The sequence below is a fragment of the Rissa tridactyla genome, chromosome 21, assembly GCF_028500815.1.
Source record: "Rissa tridactyla isolate bRisTri1 chromosome 21, bRisTri1.patW.cur.20221130, whole genome shotgun sequence".
Taxonomy (NCBI): domain Eukaryota; kingdom Metazoa; phylum Chordata; class Aves; order Charadriiformes; family Laridae; genus Rissa; species Rissa tridactyla.
In genome coordinates, this window is record NC_071486.1 from 3,012,619 (window position 1) to 3,030,130 (window position 17,512).

At 64.3% G+C, this 17,512-nt stretch overlaps 1 protein-coding gene across 1 annotated transcript; it reads right to left on the reverse strand.

The window, feature by feature from the left end:
• Positions 1-618: 618 nt before the first annotated feature.
• On the reverse strand, positions 619-16,653 carry PACSIN1 (protein kinase C and casein kinase substrate in neurons 1). The gene is made up of 10 exons (XM_054181244.1): positions 16,520-16,653; positions 4,432-4,564; positions 3,901-4,057; positions 3,523-3,758; positions 3,199-3,354; positions 2,678-2,853; positions 2,250-2,370; positions 2,042-2,166; positions 1,530-1,723; positions 619-1,167 (listed from the first exon to the last, which is right to left on the reverse strand). The coding sequence occupies exons 2-10, from the start codon at positions 4,492-4,494 to the stop codon at positions 1,058-1,060; spliced, it is 1,338 nt and encodes a 445-aa protein (XP_054037219.1). The 5' UTR covers positions 4,495-4,564; positions 16,520-16,653; the 3' UTR covers positions 619-1,057.
• Positions 16,654-17,512: the final 859 nt, after the last annotated feature.

The window sequence follows — 17,512 nt, forward strand, 5'->3', positions numbered from 1 at the left end:
TGCCTGCCCCGAGCCCTCCTCGTCCTCCGGCTGCCTGCAGCTCCCACCGGCTCCATGCAAGGCTGGACATTCCTAATCCCCCATACCTGCTCTGCTCCTGCCTCTCTTCAGGAAGGGGACAGATGGGGACCGTCCCCAGCAGGATCCAAGCCGGTCCCCGCTATCCCAGGCTGGGCATGAAGGTGCTTCCAGCAGCTTTGGGCTGCGGGTGGGTCCTTCTCGGCACAGTGGTGGATTTTAGGGCCATCTCGCCCTGGATCTGGTGATCGTTGATGATCGCCCTTGCAAAGGGCGATGCTGCTCCCTGCAGCACACGTGGGGCATCAGCTCGGGAGCCTCCACCTGCTCCGGAAACATTGGCAGCCCAGATGCGAGGAGGAGAAAGCTGAGGAGATGCCACCAAGCTCCATGGCAGGGCTGGTCCCACCTCACCCGGGCATCTCCACCTGCCATCAGCTCTGCCTGTGAGCAGGGACCTGCCCGCCGATGGGGCCGGGTGGCTGTGGGGCAGGAGGGGACATTTGCCCCCTTCCTTCAGGGAGGGAGGATGAACTTGGGGGAAGAACATGGAAACGCCAAAAAAGATGGAGTCAGACTCCATTCCCTCTTATTTTTGGGGGGGGGGTGAATTTCATTGGTCCCAGGAGCTTCAGCGCCGTGCATTTTGGAACAGTTCCAGCCAATCAGAAGGCGGCTCATGATTTCAGTATCTTTAAAAACCAACCAATCAGGAGCTCTCACTGGTTGGGCTTCAAGATCTTGAGGTATCGGCTTTTCGCTCGGAAAAAAAATCAACTAACGTAGATGAACAGACACCGTCATCTTTCGCTTCACGTTATCTTAGAAGAAGAAGAAGAAGAAGAAGAAAGCGACTATGCAAAATACTCTTCGGAGACAACTCTTAAAAAAATAAAAGCTTGGTCGGAAAATATGTCTGAATCTCTAACTGTGAGGAGTGAAGGACCAGACGGCAAAATGGCTGGTTGGCTGGTGGAGAGATGGAGACAACGGAGGGTGGATTTATCTGCTGACAGCGACGAGGAGCACACCACAAGATTTAGATTGCCTCCACGTAGTTGGCAGGGTAGAGACCTAGCTGCCCGTTGTCCAAGCGCCCTTTGCACCATCCTTGCTCGTCTTCTTCACCAAGTTTGGTTAGTTCATCACCTGGAGAGGAAGGTGGGAAGGGGAGAACTCATTGCAGGTGTCGGAGCTTCTTCTGTCCCTTCATTTCTCCCCTGGATGGAGCTGCTGGGGGTTTCTAGGACTGATCCTGAGCACCCAGGTTTGTAAGGTAGAAAGGCAAGGGGTGACCCATGAGACCTCACATGTCCCGACCCACTTCTCTCTGGTCCCACACAGGTTTGAGCTCAGTTTGTGCCTTCCCCTTTCTGCCAGTTCAGCATTTTGAAGGGCTGGGTTAACCCAAAAATTATTTGAGGGAATTTACACCAAAAAGCAGAAGAGTGTGGGACCCGCAGCTCCAGCAGCCGAGCCCCAGTCAACCCAGCATGGGTGATGGACCATACCTGCTTTGAAGCTGAGCTCATCCTGCTCCTGCCCGTCGTAGTCGTACAGAGCCCGCACCCGCACGCCCTTCCCCGCCGACTCCTCGTCGAAGGGGTTGGTGCCGCCGTTGGCCTCACTGGTGTTGAAGGAGTTGCTGCCTTCGTCATCGGACCACTCGGCGCTGTAGGTCTGCCCACGCTCATGGCTGCTCACGCTGGGGTGGAAGGAGGGAGAGGGATTGTCAGGGCTGGGGTCGGGGGGGGATGGCACGGTGACAGGCACCGTGTGCTGCTGGCATCTGGGAGGATGCTCCGGCTTTCCCGAGGTTACGGGGGAGCGGGAGCTGCAGTGAGCAGGACGCCCAGCTAACAATGTGTCCAGCAAGACATGGAGGAAGGACAGAAAAGAGTGGTTGGTGGCTGTCACCGAGGACATCCCGTGTCCCCTTGGGTGTCCCCACAGCACTGGCAACGTTTGCACGGGCAAATGCTGTGCTTTTCCCATGGCATCTCCGCTCCCCGCTGGCCCTCACCTCCCGCGCTCGCCTGCCGATGCCCCCGTCTCGCCCGTGCTGCTGGCATTGGTCATGGTCACCCCCTCGCCCTTCTTCTGCTTCTCCTTCCGCGTTATTGTGTGCGTCAGGTCTGGGTTCCACTCCTGCAAGCACAAAGCAAGTGGTCCCTGAGCGCCCGGCTGCCCCGTGGGGCTGCCAGCACTCCAGCCGGGGTGCCCAGCCTCACCTCGAACTGGGGCCAGTTCATGGCCATCCCGGGGCCGCTGGTGCTGCGGAACCACCGGAGATCCTCCTGTGCGTCCGAGAGGCGGATGGTCTGCTCCAGCTCCCGGTAGACGTTGGCGTAGCTGCAGGGAGAGACGTGGGTCAGGGGGCTGCGTGTGGGGGTGAACCCTGGCGGGGTGGCACGGGGACATGCCCAGGTTGTGTCACCTCCTATGAGGCACTGGGGGGCGCCAGGCTCCCGCACAGCCCTATGCCGCTCTGGTACCTCTTAGTGACCATCTTGTTGGCCAGAAACCCCTCTCCCTTGTATTGCAGGGGATGGGTTAGCCTGGGGGCACCTGGTCCCTCCAGGGCTTGGTTCGCTTTCCAGGCAGCGCAAGGAGACCTTGCATGGAGGCTTTCCACCCAACCAGAGCGGGAGGCACCTACCTGCTGCTCTCGGCCAGGTTCAAGTGCCTCTTGATGTCCAGGAGCACTTCCTTGAGGAAGTTGAGCCTCTTCTCCTCAAACTGCTGGCACTGCTCGAAGACCTGCTCCATGCTCTCGATGTACTGCGGGGTGCACTTGTTCAGCTCGTCCAGCACCTTCTCGTACTTCTCCTGAGTCTGCAAAGGTGCAGGAGGGTACCTTGGTTACACCTCGAGCACCTCAGAGGCCCTTTCTGGGTGCTGACAGGGTCTGGCTTGTGGGTCACCACACTGCAGAGCCCAGATTGAGCCAAGAGCCTCTGTGGGTGAAATCAGTCTGGTTGCCAGAGAGATTTTGCCCCAAGTAAAAGGGATAAATCTCTGCCCTGCTCACACTGCCCTGAGTCCTGCCTGCAAGCCCTCACCCTTCTACAGGAGCCTAGGGATGGGAAAATGGGAATGAATCAGGGGGAAAAGGGGGTGGTGGCCATTTCCACTGGGTTTCCCTGCCTCGTGAGCCAGGAGCAGGGCAGTGGCTTGCACCTTTTGCACATCTTGCTTGCACTTTTCTACTTTGTCCTGGAGCTTCTTCTGCTGCTCGGGGGTGTTGGACTGTTCCGCCTTGCTGTTGGCTTCCCGGGTCATCGCCAGCTTCTCCTCCTTGCATGCCAAGTGGTAGGCTTTCTTGGCTGTCTCCAGCTGCAGAGAGGAGAGAGAAGGGACATCAGAGCAGCAGTCGCAGCCCCCCGCCCATCCCTCTGCCTGCAGGGATGTGACACCCAGCTCTGCCAGCCTGAACTGGGCACCCAGAGCCAGAGCTGGGAGATGGCATGGGTGCCCCGGGACATGCTGCGCTTCTCCTCTCACCTCCTTGAGCTTCTTGGCCCAGGGCTTCTGGGCTTTCCGGAAGCCGTCCTCAGCCTCCTTGGCCTCCTTGAAGCCTCCCATGATCTGCTTGTGGTAGGCATCCTTCTGCCAGTTCTTGACCTTCTCGAAGTCGTCGTTCAGCAGGCTGTTCTTCACCTCCTGGTGCAGCTCGCTCACCTTGTCCGCCTCCGTCATGATGGCACCCCACGCCTTCTCCAGGCTGCCGTACTGGGGACCTGGGGGGCAGAGGGGACAGCTGAGTGTCGCTCCACAGCCCTTACCCATTCCAACTCTACCATGTGAAGCTGTGATAGTGCACGGGGACCCATGGGACTGAGGAGTCCTGGGGGGACCCTCCCCTAGGGGAAGCCATGGTACCTTTCTCAATGAGCTGCCTCCACCGTTTGGACCAGTCGGTGAGCTGCTGGGCGTAGGACTTCTCGATCTTGGCCCGCTCGTGCACGCAGTTCATGAGGTCATTGCAGAGCCGGTGCCCATCGTCGATCCGCTTCACCGTGCGCTTGTAGTTCCCCACCTGGGAGCGGGACAGGGACGGGGATGGGGACAGGCAGGCATGGGAGCTGCGTCCAGGCTGCCCGTCTGGCCCGAGGTGGGGACTGGGGGAGCACTGGGTGCTCTGGGGGTGAAGGGATGGAGCTTTTGCTTTGGGCTGCTCAAACCCAGCTTCTTTTGGTCCCCACTGCATCGCTCTGTGCCCCCTGGGGACAGCGAGGTTGACACCTCCAGCAAAGCCGTCTGGGACAGCCGAGCCAGCGCGGCAGGGACGCACGCTGTCAGCGCTTGCTGTGGGAGGGGAGGGCAGTGCCGTCCCCCCCAGCCTGGGGGACACCCTGGGATGCAGTGACGGTGGCGGGGGCCCCATGGGAGGAGAGGACACCCGGGACTCACCTCCCAAAAGCTGTCGGTTGTTTCCTCCGCGGCTGCCGCCGACTCGTCGTAGGACCCTGACATGGCTCCCGACGCTGCCTCGGGCGTCAGTGCGGGCGCTGGGTGGCTCTCGGGCAAACACCAGCCTCATGCACTGAGGGAAGAAGATGGGGGGTTATGGGGGGGTGAGCAGGGACCCCCATCCCTCCAGCCCGCAGTGCCACAGGGTCAGCGTCCAGCTGCAGGGCATGGGGACAGGATGGGGATGGTGCCCGTTCCATCTCTGGACCCACAGACCCCTCCAGTGCCCCCCATGAGCCACCCCATGGTGCCATCCAAACCCCCCCAGAGCCAGCTGAGCTGGGAGGGAGAATGGCGGGGAGCAGCACGGCGGGGAGCTCACCGGCCAGGGGCCCGGCTCGGCACCGCGCGTCCCCGGGGAGCCGTGGGGCGAGGGGCCGCGGTGGGGCTGGTGGGGGCGATGCGCCGCCTGAAGAAATTCTCGTCCTGATATTCCACCCTAATCCGTCCTGATCTTCAGAAAAACGGCATCCCCGGAGTGTCACGTGGCTCCGCTGCACGGCTTAACCCTTTGCCGCTTTGCCAAGAGCCGTGGCTGGGGATGGGGATGGGGGCCGGCGGGTGGCATCAAATGGGGATGGAGAGGTGACCACAGTGGCCATGAGCATCCTCATCACCCCCGTCCTGCCCGGCTGTGGTCAGTGCTCCTGTGGGAAAGCACAGGGCCTGTCCCACCTGGCATCTGCCACCAGGATGGTGACAAAGTGGCCGTGAACTGCCCCAGTTTCCTCCTGCCGCATCCCCAAAAGGGCTGCAGGAGCGGGATGTGGCCGTGATCCCCCTGCACCGTCACTTCTCCCGGGGAGATGGAGCAGGCAGCGGTAGACCTGTCTGCCTGCATCCCACCCCACAACTGGGAGAGGGTGATGGGGTGGGAGGGCAGGGCTGGGGGGCATGGGGTCCTGGTGCCCCATTGCCCACCTGTGGGGAGCAGTTGGTGGGTGCCCACACTCCCCAGCTGTGTGCACAGCTGGCCCCGAGGAGCCTGGGGGATGGGACGGTGCACGGTCCCGGGAGGATGGGGGGCCGAAACGGTTACTGGAGCATGGCGCAGGGCTCGCTGTGCTGGAACTAACAGGGCCTGGCAGGGATTTAGTGATATAACCAGGGAGGCACCAATCCCCGCCGCCCTCCCCAGCCGGTTAAAAATAAACGCGTGACTGTCCCTCGCTCAGCCGCAGGAGTCACAGATGGATGGGAGACCGCGGCGGTGCGTGGCGCAGCCAGCGCCGTCCCCCCGCAGCCGGCAGCGCCCGCGCCTGCCTGGCACCCACGGCATCGCCACCACCATCACCGCCCGTGAAACTGCCCGACCCGAGTGCCCGCGGTACAGCTGCAGCGGTGGCAGAGCACCCGGTGGCACAACCCCTGGGGGACCCTACAGGGTGCCACGTGTGGCTGTGCCCCCCCGAAAGCCCTGGGCACGGCGCGATACTCAGCGCCGGTGTCTTTGCTTGTGCCTCGGGGCTCTGGCTCTTCGTTTTGTCGCAGAGGGCAAGGGCATCCTTGGGGCGATCCAAGGCCGGGGCAGGCACCCTGTGGGGGGAGCACACCCACAGCCGGGGGTGCCCTGGCACCCACAGGCATGTGAGCTGGCCCCAGCCACCCCCGCCAAGCCACCAGCAGCCGAGGACATGGGACACTGCGGGATGCGGCTGCCGCAGCTCCCGCTCCTCGCCGTTACCTGGTCTGAGCTGCAGCCTGGGGATTATTTTTGGCTCTGCATCACTTCCCATCTCACGCTGCCGCCTTGTTGCCGCTCCCCTGCCACACACGACCATCCTTCAACGCCCACGCAGGTGCCAGCCCCGCGCCCGCCGCCCCGCGTCCGCCGGCGCAGCCCATCGCTTCGCATCAGGGCGGCTGGCGGTGATGCCCGGCGCCCGCAGTGCCGGCGGCCGAGCCGTGGCGTGGCGAGCTGCCAGCCCCCGCCACACGCTGCCGCTCCGGCACACTCGGCCGAGGGGGGCTCCGCTTCACCCCCCTCGTCCCAGCCCCACGCATCCACAGAGCTGCCAGATAGAAGCTGCAGAGCGTTTGGCATCGAGTGACGGTGAAGTTTGTCCCAGCTCCTGCCCCCGCATGCCCTTGGGTTGCTCCCGCAGCGGCCGCCCCCTGCATCTCTCTCCCCATCAGCCCGCTTGGCGCTGAGCATTGCTGCAGCTCATCTCACCCACTGGGCAGCTCCTGCTGCTGCCGGCGTTTGCAAAGGGGGGGTCTCTGCCCTCTGTGGGGGCTGGGGACGCAGCCGCCGACCCTGCGCAGGCAGGAGGCTGCTGCAATGCAGGGAGGGCTGGCGCTGCCGGCACTGCGGGCACAGGCAGCTGCCCGTTCTCCCACAGCCGGCAGCGCCCTGACCCCATGCAGGCAGAGACGGCCCCGTTTTGCCATCCCCTGCCCCTGGCAGAGGGGCTGCAGGGCTTTGGGCCAGCGGTGCTCCAGCGTCCACACTGCCTGCATCCCTCCAGCGGCTCCCCAGGGCCTGGGAAGGGCGAGGGGGACAATCCGGGTCCCCCGGGGTGACCAGCTGGCTCCTTTCTCTCCCCGCTCTCTTTGCCTTTGCCAGAGCTTTGTCTTTGCTATAACACCGCCATTAAACATGCAACCCCCGGCGCAGCGGCCTCGGGGTGCGCCGTCGGATGGGGGTGCCCCATCCTGGGCTGTGGGGTCCCCGGTGGGGTGCCAGGCGTCAGCCCAGGGAGAAGCTGTGTCCAGGTGGCAGGTTGCCCTGCGTCCAGGTTTTTTGGTTGCCCTGATCCCAGCACCTCTGGTGCAGCCAAAAAGCGGGCAATGGGGACGTGATGCAGGGACAGGCAGCTGCCTGCACCCTGCTTGCTTGCACATCGGCTGAGCCCGCTGGGCACCGGGGGCCAGGAGGGGCTGCAGAGACCCCCTGGTGTGGGTTCTCCTGCCGCAAAGAGCCCTTTGCCATGGCAGGATGGTGGCGGACACACTGCAAGGAGGGGAGCGGAACGGAGCACGGAGCAAGCCGGTGTCTCCATCCCTGTCCCCGTTCCCATCCTGCCCCGGGGCAGGGGATGCGGAGGGCGCCAGGTGTGAGCCCTGCTGCGGGAGCGAGCGCTAATGGGGCCGGGAGGGCAGTCGGCGACTAATTATTGGTGAAAGCATCGAGGGAAGGGGGAAGCCACGCTGGCAGCTGCGCTCGATCTGCAGGAACCAGAGCAAGAGTGGAGCTCCCCGACACCAACCCCAAGCACAAAGCGATGCGACGCATGGCATTTCCCCGGTGCAAATCCCTTCCGCAGCTGCAGCATCCCGGCACGGAGCCGCAGCACAGCCCGGCTGGTGCCGATCAAGCCGAGGGCGCTGGGGACCTTTTCTTGCCAGGGCACGTGAGCTGGGGATGGGACGGTAATTTGCTGCGCGCTGTTGCCTTGTAGTTACCTGGGGGCTGCCGGCAGTAAAGCCGAAGCTCAGCAATTGGAAAGGACCCAGTGGTCTGAGCCGGTTTTATTGTAACTAAACGCTGTGACCGACCCGGCCTGTCAAATCAAACCATCCATGGGGCTGCAATGTGAAATAGCTGCTGTGTTTTGGCTCCTTTTGTAAGCACGTGAGGCTGAGGACGAGTGCAGGGGTTTAGGGGGAGGGAGTCAGGCCGGAGTTTGGGTTTTTGGCCATGGGGAAGTTAATTTGCTCTCCCTTATCTCAGCATGGGGCTGGTCGAGGGTCTGTCAGGGGAGGAAGCACCAAATGCCACCACGACGCACCACTGCTATTGCCACATGAAAGCCACCGTGGCAAAGACAAATGGACTAGAAACGTCCGAGGAAGCTCAGGGGAGCCGGGCAGCAGCATCTCTCACCACACCGCCGCAGCTCCGGGGCTGCCGTGCTGCTGCATCGACTGCCGGCGGCACCCAACCTCAGCACCGCATCCATCGTGGGCACCAATGCCCACGTGCTGCTCCCGCTATGGCCAAGTACAAGGGGGAGAGATGCCCCCAGCACGATGGCAGGTCCTCAGGCGAAGCTGGTGGCGCTGATGTGCTTCACAAGAAGCTTTGCAGCTGCAGGAGCTGCTGTCTTTGCTGCTAAGCTCTGACCCGGCCACTGGCTGCAGGTTCCCCACCGGCACGGGGTTCATCCGTGCAAATCCATGGGGCTGGGGCAGGGAAATGCTGCCGTGGGGTGGCGAGGGGTGGCAGCCCTGGGAGCGAGGGGGTGCAGAGGGAGTTGGCTGTGGCGTGGCTGCACCGTCCCCCCCTCTCCGGAGCCGATGTGGACTTTGCGAGGAAACGGTTAAGCGGGCACTGCTGATTCACGCTGGCAGCCGGCTCTGCAGCGGGGGAGGCAGGAGTGGAGCTGGGGCTCGGGGCTGAGCAGCCTGGAGGGGCAGGAGCAGCCTGAACACCCGTCCTCCCCTCTCGGTATCAAACCTCCTCCCCTCTCGGTATCAAACCGAGCCCACAGCGAGGCGGGAGGTGAGCCTGGACCCTTCCCAAGCCGCCGGCGCCATGCCAGCAGGCTGCGAGAAGCTGGTGTCAGGGCCCCATCCCGCATCCCCCAGCAAAACCCCTGCGGCTGCAACACGAGCAGAGTCCGAGCCCCAGGACAAAGAGCCAAACTGTGGCCAGACGTGGATGGGACGGCTCTTTCCTGCGCACCGGGTGCTTCTCCGTGGGATTTGGGCCAGGGCAGCGCCGTGGGACTGGCTGGGACCCGGTGCACACGGTTGCTGGAGCAGTGCACGAGGTGGCTGCGAGGGCAGCAGGTCCCCGGAGGTGGCATGGAGGTAGCGATGGGAAACTTCTGCCGGGAGCCACTTTTCCAATAAATTCTGTGCAGGATGCGCCTGCAGCAGCCACCTGGCTTCAACTAAAGTCATATGCATTGACCACGGGGGTCTGAGGTCTGGGGGAGTCCGGCTGCTGGGACTCGCTGGACCCCACCGGGTCAGAGCTTGGAGGCTCCCCAAAACCGAAGCGTTTGCAAAGGAGGTTCAATGATCCAGGAGTGTTACCTGGAGCCACGTGTCCTGCAGGTGGATGGGAAGGTGGCCACCTCGTTGGCTGGCGTGGGGGCCACGCGCCAAAGGTGCTGCCAGGTTGCAGTAGCCAGGGGGGGAACACGTTTGCTCCAAGCCCCGGCAGCAAAAGGCTTTGCATTTTGTGTGCGCTCTGCGGAAACCTTTACCTTCCTCCTGCGCTCCCCAAAGTTACCCTGCTCAGAGCGCAGGATGCCCGTCAAAGTCTTCTAGGGATTTGAACGGCCTTATGCAAAGATTTCGGGAAATATGCATGGCATTTGCAGATAACACGAGTGTTTCTCTCCAGGGGAGCTCGCAGCCCAGCTCAGGTACAGCGGATGTGCCAGGAATGTGGATAGGCACCATGGCAGGGTGCAGGGAGCAGGATTGTCAACCCCATGCATGAGCTCAGGCCTGGGGAAGGGAGACGGGGCTGAGCCTCCGCTCGTGGGGTTTCAACTCGCCTTGCAGCCCTGCGGGGCTGCTCAGCCTGCCGCCCGAGCCTGCCACTTTAAACAAGGATGCTCGGCCTCTCGAGTGGGGATTTTTGTGGTCCCGGGAGCTGGGTTTAGGCAGAAATCCAAATATGAGGTTTGCAATTCAACCGAAAAGTAGCAAACGACGGTGGTGGAGGATACGGCGGTGCCCTCCCCTCGCTTCTGCGTTAGGGATGGGGGGAACCAGAGCGTCATGCGCTGGCACCAGGGGGGTCCCGTCCCCTCTTGGACACGGGGCTGGTGGTGACAGAAGGCGAACGGGGCTGGCAGGAGCAGGGCAGTGGGGATGGGCAGTGGGATTTTAGCTGTCTGTGGTGGAGAAGGAGACTTGGAGCCAGAGGGGGCTCAGAGGCAGGGTAGGAAAGCCGGGGGGGGGGTGGTAGGGGGGCAAGGGGGAAGCTGGGGTGACAACGGCAAAAGGAGGGGCTTCAGCGGTGGCATGAGGCGCACAGCTGGGCAGGGGGACAGCGATGACATGGACAGCACAAGTCCCCCCCCCATCATTTGCAGTTGGGGAAACTGAGGCACAAACGCAGGAGTGCAGCAGCATCACAGAGGGGGTGTCCCTTGCCCCGGCACCCCATCAGACGCACAGGGAGGGGGTGAAGGTCATGTCCCCCCCGACTCCGTGTCCCCACGCAGAAGGGATCAGGGGACACCATGTCCTGCTGGGGGGGTGTAAACCCGCTCCGTACTGCCTAGTCCTTGCACAGCATCCCCCCTCGCTGTCCCCCCACCCCCGCAAGGGACCCAGGCATCCCCCTCCCCATCACCCCCCCCCGCTCCCCCCATCCCCACCCGCGCAAAGGCCCCCCCGGATCCCCGTTTCCCACGGGGGACCCGGGCATCACCTGCCCCTTCCCGGGCTGCCCCGCTTACCTGTGCCTGGCGGCGGGGGGCCGTGGGGGGGGGGGGGTCCCGGGGGCTGCGCCGGGCCGGGCGGGCTGCGCTGCGCTGCGCTCCGCACCCAGCCGGGCAGCAGCGGCGGCGCGCACGGCCGCGGGAGCGCGCCCTGCCTGCAGCCGCCCGTTGCCATGGCAACCGGGGGATGGAGCCGCTGCCTGCAAAGGTTGCAAAAATCATCCTTTCCCCCCCCTCCCCACACCCCCCCACACCCCCCCCCCCCTTCATCCTTGGCCCGCGGGTCCGCACCCACCCTGGGGTGCCACATCGATGCCAGCCCCCCCCGATGCCATCACCACCGAGACGCTCGCCCAAGGCACCGACCCCAGGATCCTGCCCCACGTGTCTCAGCACCCACCGGACGGGGCTCCACAGGGTCCTGTGGCCTGGGGCACGGGGTTGGGGGAGATGATGGGGTGCCAGGAGCCTGCGGCTGGGTGAGTGTGGGTGTCCAGCCCCAGCGTCGCTGCCTGTCACTGCGGGGCTCCGTTAGGGCCACAAACAGGCTCCTTCCCCCTCAGGCTGCACTGCTGGCAGGCTGTTTGGGACCTGAGCGAGGATACCCCAGGGGTTCCTCATCCTGCTGCTCCTTGCGGCCTCGTCCCTCCGGCACAGGACGGGACAGAGCAATTTTCTCCCTCCCCTCCTCCCCTGGGCACTCTGCCACCTCCGCAGCCCCGGGAAGGGGCTGCAGGGAGGGTTTTAGGGCTGAGCCGCGGCTCTTGCAGAAACAAACACACCAAAACGCCTTCGGAGAGGCAGCCGGTGCCACCTCCTTGCCAAAGGTGCCAGCTGGGAACAGGCTGGCAGGAGAAGAAGAAACAGTCCTTCCTACCCAGCGGGGTTGGGGAAAGCGGGGCTGGGGAAGGGGGTGATGGGGGCTGCACCCCACTAAGGCTCCCTTGAGGCCAGGGAGCTGGGCAGCTTCGTCCCCTCTGCCATCTGCCTCCTCCCGAGCCCCAGGGCTTGTGCCCAGGGTCACCGGAGCTTATTGCAGGATGCGGGTCCCAGGGGATGGCGGGCGACTGGAGCCCTCCCACGCCATGGAGGGGGCTGTCGGGGAGCCGGGAGGATGCGGGTGGGGGTGGCGACAGGCTCTCCCCGCTCTCAACTGCCCGAACGCGCCTGCATTTCCCCCAGCTCGCGGGTGATGTCAGGGAAATTAAAAGCCAGCAGGAGACGAGCGCTTCCAGCCGAGTAACCGAAGCCGCCCACAGAAGCTGCAGTAATGAGGCTGCCAGGCTGCTGCCGCCGGGATCGGGTTGCCCGGAGAATGCGACCCGGTCCCGGGAGGCTCCACCGGCCTCCGACGCCAGCTCAGCTTTCCCCTAACGAGCACCTTCGACTGCTTAATGAAGCTCGGTGGGGTTCTCCATCCTGCCTGCCTTCCGGCTCCTTCCAGCTTCATGCCATCCGAGTGTGTCTTCCCACCTCATGGCCCCCGAAATATTTCATGCCCGGCTGCAGCTGGCAGCAGCGGGCAAGACCCAGGCGATCTAACGCTCCCCGATCCCAACATGGGAATGGGGATGGACTGCAGTTCCTGCAGGTGCTGGGGGATCTTCGCCCGTTGGCTTTTCAGGGCGAGGAACCAGAGGGTGCTGATTAACTGGGCATCATCCTTGTGGGCAATGAGTTGGCGGTTCTCAGCGCAGGGTCGCTGCAGGCACTGCCGGGCTGCCCCAGCTGCCTTCTGCCCCAGCACCATCCACGCTGCAGAGGAGCAAATGTGCTTGGCATAAAGAATCAGGTGACAAATGCTCTCCAGGGGGATGATGGAGGGGCCACAATGACTTGGGGGGGTGGTTCCCAGTGCTAACAGCCCACTGCCACCAGCCTTGTGGCAGATGGGGTCCATTCAGGGAGCACCAACCCACATCTCCTTCCTGGGCTGCTCCGTGCTGGTAGCGGGCAGGGGCCCTGCTTCCAAGGCATGAGGTTCCCATGATGGCAGCTGGTTCCTTCACCAAAAACTCGGCCATGACAAACTTTCCCTCTTGCCATCCCACCGCTTACTACTTCCCGCGGTAAGTCATTTCCCCTCCTGTAAAATGAGTTTCCTTGCGGGAAGCAGCAGCCAGTATTGGCAGGAAATAAGCCCTGATTTATCGAGCCACTTGCCATTCTGAAATGACGGCTCTTCCAGCGCCACGGCAAACTGAGAAGCAGAGCAAATTAGCCCACACCGTGCTGTGGTGGCTGCCAGCAGCCTGCCTGCGCGGCCAGCCGGGGCGGGCAGGAGAGGAGAGAAATGCCACCGGCTATCAGCCGCCCTGCCTATCATCCGGCCACGAGTGCCAGCCTTTGCACGAATAAGGGGGGGATTTTTCAAGCCCAGCCCTGCTCCCGTCTGCCTCCCGAGCAAGGAAAGGAAAATGCATTTCCTAAATCATGGCAGAGCCCCCCGTTATGGTGCGCTCCGCTGAGCCAGCTGGCACTGGGAGCAGTGGGAGAGCCCCCAGCCCACGTGCGCTGCGGGGAAGGGTGTTGAGGATGCGGGCAGAGAGGGGCCCGGGCATCCTGCTTATCCCAAACCCATCCCTGCTGCCCCTTCCCACTCGATGCCGAGGGCAGAGAGGAGTGTGAGCTGGGTTTTGTGGGGCTGGATGGGGCCGGTGCCCCCCGTGCTCGCCCCATGGCCAGGCTGCCCCTGCCACAGATGTGCCGCAGGCCCCAGGAGCCCTCACGGGCTTGCTGGGAGAATGCAAGCGCGGGGCTATTTTGCATCTCTAATTAGCAGCGGAGGATAATTGGCCGCTCTGCAGCAATTACGCAGAAAGGCAGCCATTGTGGAGGGCCCCGGCATGGGGCAGGTGCTGCCAGAAACCCAGCTCCCACCGAAACAATCCCCTTCTTGTCTGCTCATAACCGGCCCCGGGGGCATCCTCCGAGCCCTTCCGCGGAAGGGGCCAGGCACGGGACATAAAGGCTCCATTTTTCCTGGGAAACCGCACGGAGCTCAGTGCAGGCAGCTGCCTGGGAGGAGCTCATATGTATGTGCCATGGCCACAGTGACGGTGGTGCCGTGGCCTCGCTGCCTCCCTCCCTCCATGGTGTGCCATGCCGAGGGCAGCCGGATGCCAGCGTGGACCCTCCAGGAAGCTGCCGGCTGGATACGGCCTCTCCTCATCTGCAGAAGCATGGCAGGGTCCTGGGTTTGCCTCCAAGGTGTTGCACAAACACCAGCCAGGCTGGTGTCCCCAGCTCCGCGGGGACAAAGTCTGTCCCTGGGAAGAGCAGCCTGCCAAGGTCTTCTCCTCCTGCCGGGCTGTGCCGGAGGAGCCCAGCTCCATCTCAGCTCCATCCCAGCTCCAACCCAGCCCCGGCAGCATCGCCTCCTGGCACGGCCATGGGGACCAGCAGGGTTGGGAACACAGGATTTCCAACAGGGGGGATCCCACACAGAGACAAAGCCAGGCTTTGGCTCACTGCGGGACGTGGCCCTGGTGCTGGCGCTGGTGTTGCCTTCTCTTTCTCGCCCTGCCCCTGTGCGCGTCACTAATCGATGCCTGCCAGCCGCCCGGGCTCGTCTTCCTCAATCCTTTTACAGTTAAATCCAGCTCCCGGTCCTGCTGCAGCCCCTTTGGCAGCCACGCACCCTGGGCAGAGGTGGGAGAGGAGGGGGCCAGCGCTGGCCGGGGGGGTCATGGATCGGTGCAGAGCCCAGGGCAGGGTCAGCACCATGGGATGACCAATTCCCCATTCTGCTTTGGGCTCTTGCAAAGGGAAAGAAAAATGCCAGGAGGTGGGAAGGACTCGCAGGGCGTCGGATGGGGTTTCGGGGTCAGGCGTGATGGGAGCCACAGCACGGCACTTGTTTGGGGCTGGCGGTGCAGTCCCCCGGCCGGGCCAGCTCTGCTGCCGCAATGGCCTTGCTCTGAATATTTGGCTTAGGGATGGGTTTCGCCCTGGCAAGGCGGTGCGGGGGCCGAGGGAAGCGGGAGCAGCCCGAGAGGCTGCCGGGGAAGCTCTAATCCGTTTAGCAAAGTGCTTGCTTTGCCATTTCCGAGGCAGGCGCAAGAGCAACGACAAGGAGACGCAGGCAGGGGCAGGCAGTGCGGTGGGACGAGGTGGGCAAGGGCAGCTCTCCTGCTCCGCGGGACGAGCCGGGAGATGTGTTTCTCCCGGGGGGCTGCTGCGATTGTCGCAGCATTCCCGGGGAGGAAGAAACGAGGCAATGAAAGGGTAGCAAAGCCCCAGGCAGCTCCAGGCACTTCGGGACGTGCAGCGTCCCTCGGCCCCTCCTGCCCCAGGGCTGCACCAGCCTCCAGCTCTGCCCGGGCACCCCAAAACACACAGGCACAACCCCTGGGTGGGTACGAGCCTCTCCCAGCCCCATGCACCCCCCAGGGACCTCACTGCTCCCTCCGGCTTCCTGAGGCAGGCAGTGGTCCCTCCAACCACCCCGCTCACCCTAGCGCAGCCCCCCCAAATCTCAGCCCTATTGCCCCGTGTGCCTCCAGAGCTCACAGCCCGGGGGCAAATGTGGGCTGGGGGGGGTGAGCATCGGCCCCTGCCTGCAGCTGGGAAGGCAGAGCCCCCCGGCAGCCCCTGGGCTCAGCCTAAGCCGCCTTGCAGAGCCTCAGCTCCCCGCCAGCTGCTCGGGCGCTGCGGTGCCCAGCCATGCCCCTGCGGCTGAGGGGATTAGGGATCTCCGGGGGGGCCCTGCCCCTGAGCCCCCGGCAGCCGGGCAGGGGCTGCCGGCACAGGCTGGACCCCTTCGACCGCAGGGCTTGGAGCAGGAGCCTGTGTTTCTCACCGGGTAAGACGATGCCAAACGCACCCCCGGGAGGCAGGGGGGGAAAGGAGCACGGTTGCTGCCAGCCCCCCCAACCACGGGCTGTCCCAGCTGGGGTCCCAGCCCTCCTTTATGCATCCATGGAGGGGCTGGAGGGACCCTGCGCACGGAGCTGGGAGCAGCTGATCCCACAGTGGTGCCAGCCCCCAGCCTGGCAGGGCGAGCATGGCCCTGGGATGTCCCTGTCCCCGTGGTCAGTGTGTGGAGACAGCAGCTCCCCCCGGCAGCCCCCTGGAGCCCTGGGTGTGGCGGGTGGGCTACGGGGATGACGGCCACAGCGCGGCCCACGGTGCCGTGTTTCCTGAGCCCCCAGAAGCTCAGACCCCTGCCCAGTCCCCTGCCCCTCGCTGCCGCTTCACGTCAGACCCCAGCTCCCCCGGAGGGTGCAGGCAGCCGGGCAGGGACCTGCGGGACCCACGCTCCCTTCCCACCTTGCCAGAGATGCCGTGAGGCCAGGTAAAACGGCTGAACCCAAAATCTGGGGGGGAACCTGAGGCAGATGGTGAGCCCCGGATGGCACAACCCGGCAGAAGTTTGGAAATCGCTTAAAATGGGACAGGGAGTGGGTTTCATTTCCCAGCAAACAACCACCGGCACCGGGGGGGGGGAACCCATTTCAAACCCCCAGCTGGGGACCACCGGAGGGGATTTGCCCTCGGAGTGACGGCACCAGCGCGAGCCCCCAGTATCCCATCCGCCACCTGGGGACACCGCCACCGTCACCCGCCGTATGCTGCCAACCCTCGCCGCAGCGAGCCCCGGCCAACCCACCGACGCCAACCTCCCTCCTCGCTGGGAGCCACGTCGACCCCCAACCCACCCGGGAGCCGCATGGTGGTACCTTTGGGACGTGGGGACGCTGGCGGGGAGCGGGGCCGGCTGCTTCTCGGCGGGGCTGGCTCTGCGCATCGGCGGGAAGGTCACGGCAGATGGGGAGGAGGGGGGTAAAGATCAGCACGGGGATTAGGGAAGCATATTTAGCCAACCAATCGCCGCCCCGGCGTAACGACTCCTTGGCTGTGCAAGGTGAAAAAACGACTGCGGAGACGGATGGCAATAAGCCGGGTGGCCTCGCCGGCGGCGGTGGCGGGGGGTCCCCAGCCTCCCTGTTCTCCTCCTCCATCCCATCCCTTCCCCTTCTCCTTTCCTTCCCTTTCCTTTTCCCTTTCCCCTTCCCCTTTCCCTTTCCCTTCCCCTCTTTCCCCTTTCCATCCCCTTCCCTTTCCCTCTCCCCATCCAGCAGCGGATCCAGGGGTGCCACGCAGCCCAGCCCCCCCCCGGGTTTGGGGTGTCTGTAGGGGGCAGCGGGGACATCTCCCCTCCTCTGCCCGCGGGACCCTGCTCCCATCGCTCCTGGGGTGTTCCACCAGCGCAGGAGCAGCCCTGGTCTGGGGGGGGGACATTGCACAGGGTGGCCCTAAGGGGACACAGCTCCTGTCCCCCGCATTGCGCCCTGCCCAGGGCCACCACGTCCCCTCTCTGGACCAAGAGCCTGGTGGGGGGGGGGGGGGGGGGGGGACTGCAGGCGCGGAGGGGCTGTGGGTGGCCCCCCACCTCCTGGCCGGGCATTTTGGGGCACAAAGGGGACTTTATGTGCCTCCAGCAAGCCCCAAGGGGAGCGAGACCCCCCGCACTCCGCAATGGCCGGCGGTGCCCAGGGAGGAGCAGCTGACGCTCGGGTGGGGGGAGGCAGCCGTGCTTGGGTGAACTAGGGGGGTGGCTCTTCGCCCCCCCGGGGTGGGATCAGAAAGTGTCGCGCGGCTGGGGACCCCCCGCAGCCGCCGGTGACACTCCCCATCAGGCACCCCAGCGGGCAGCCCCGTGCCCGGGCTGG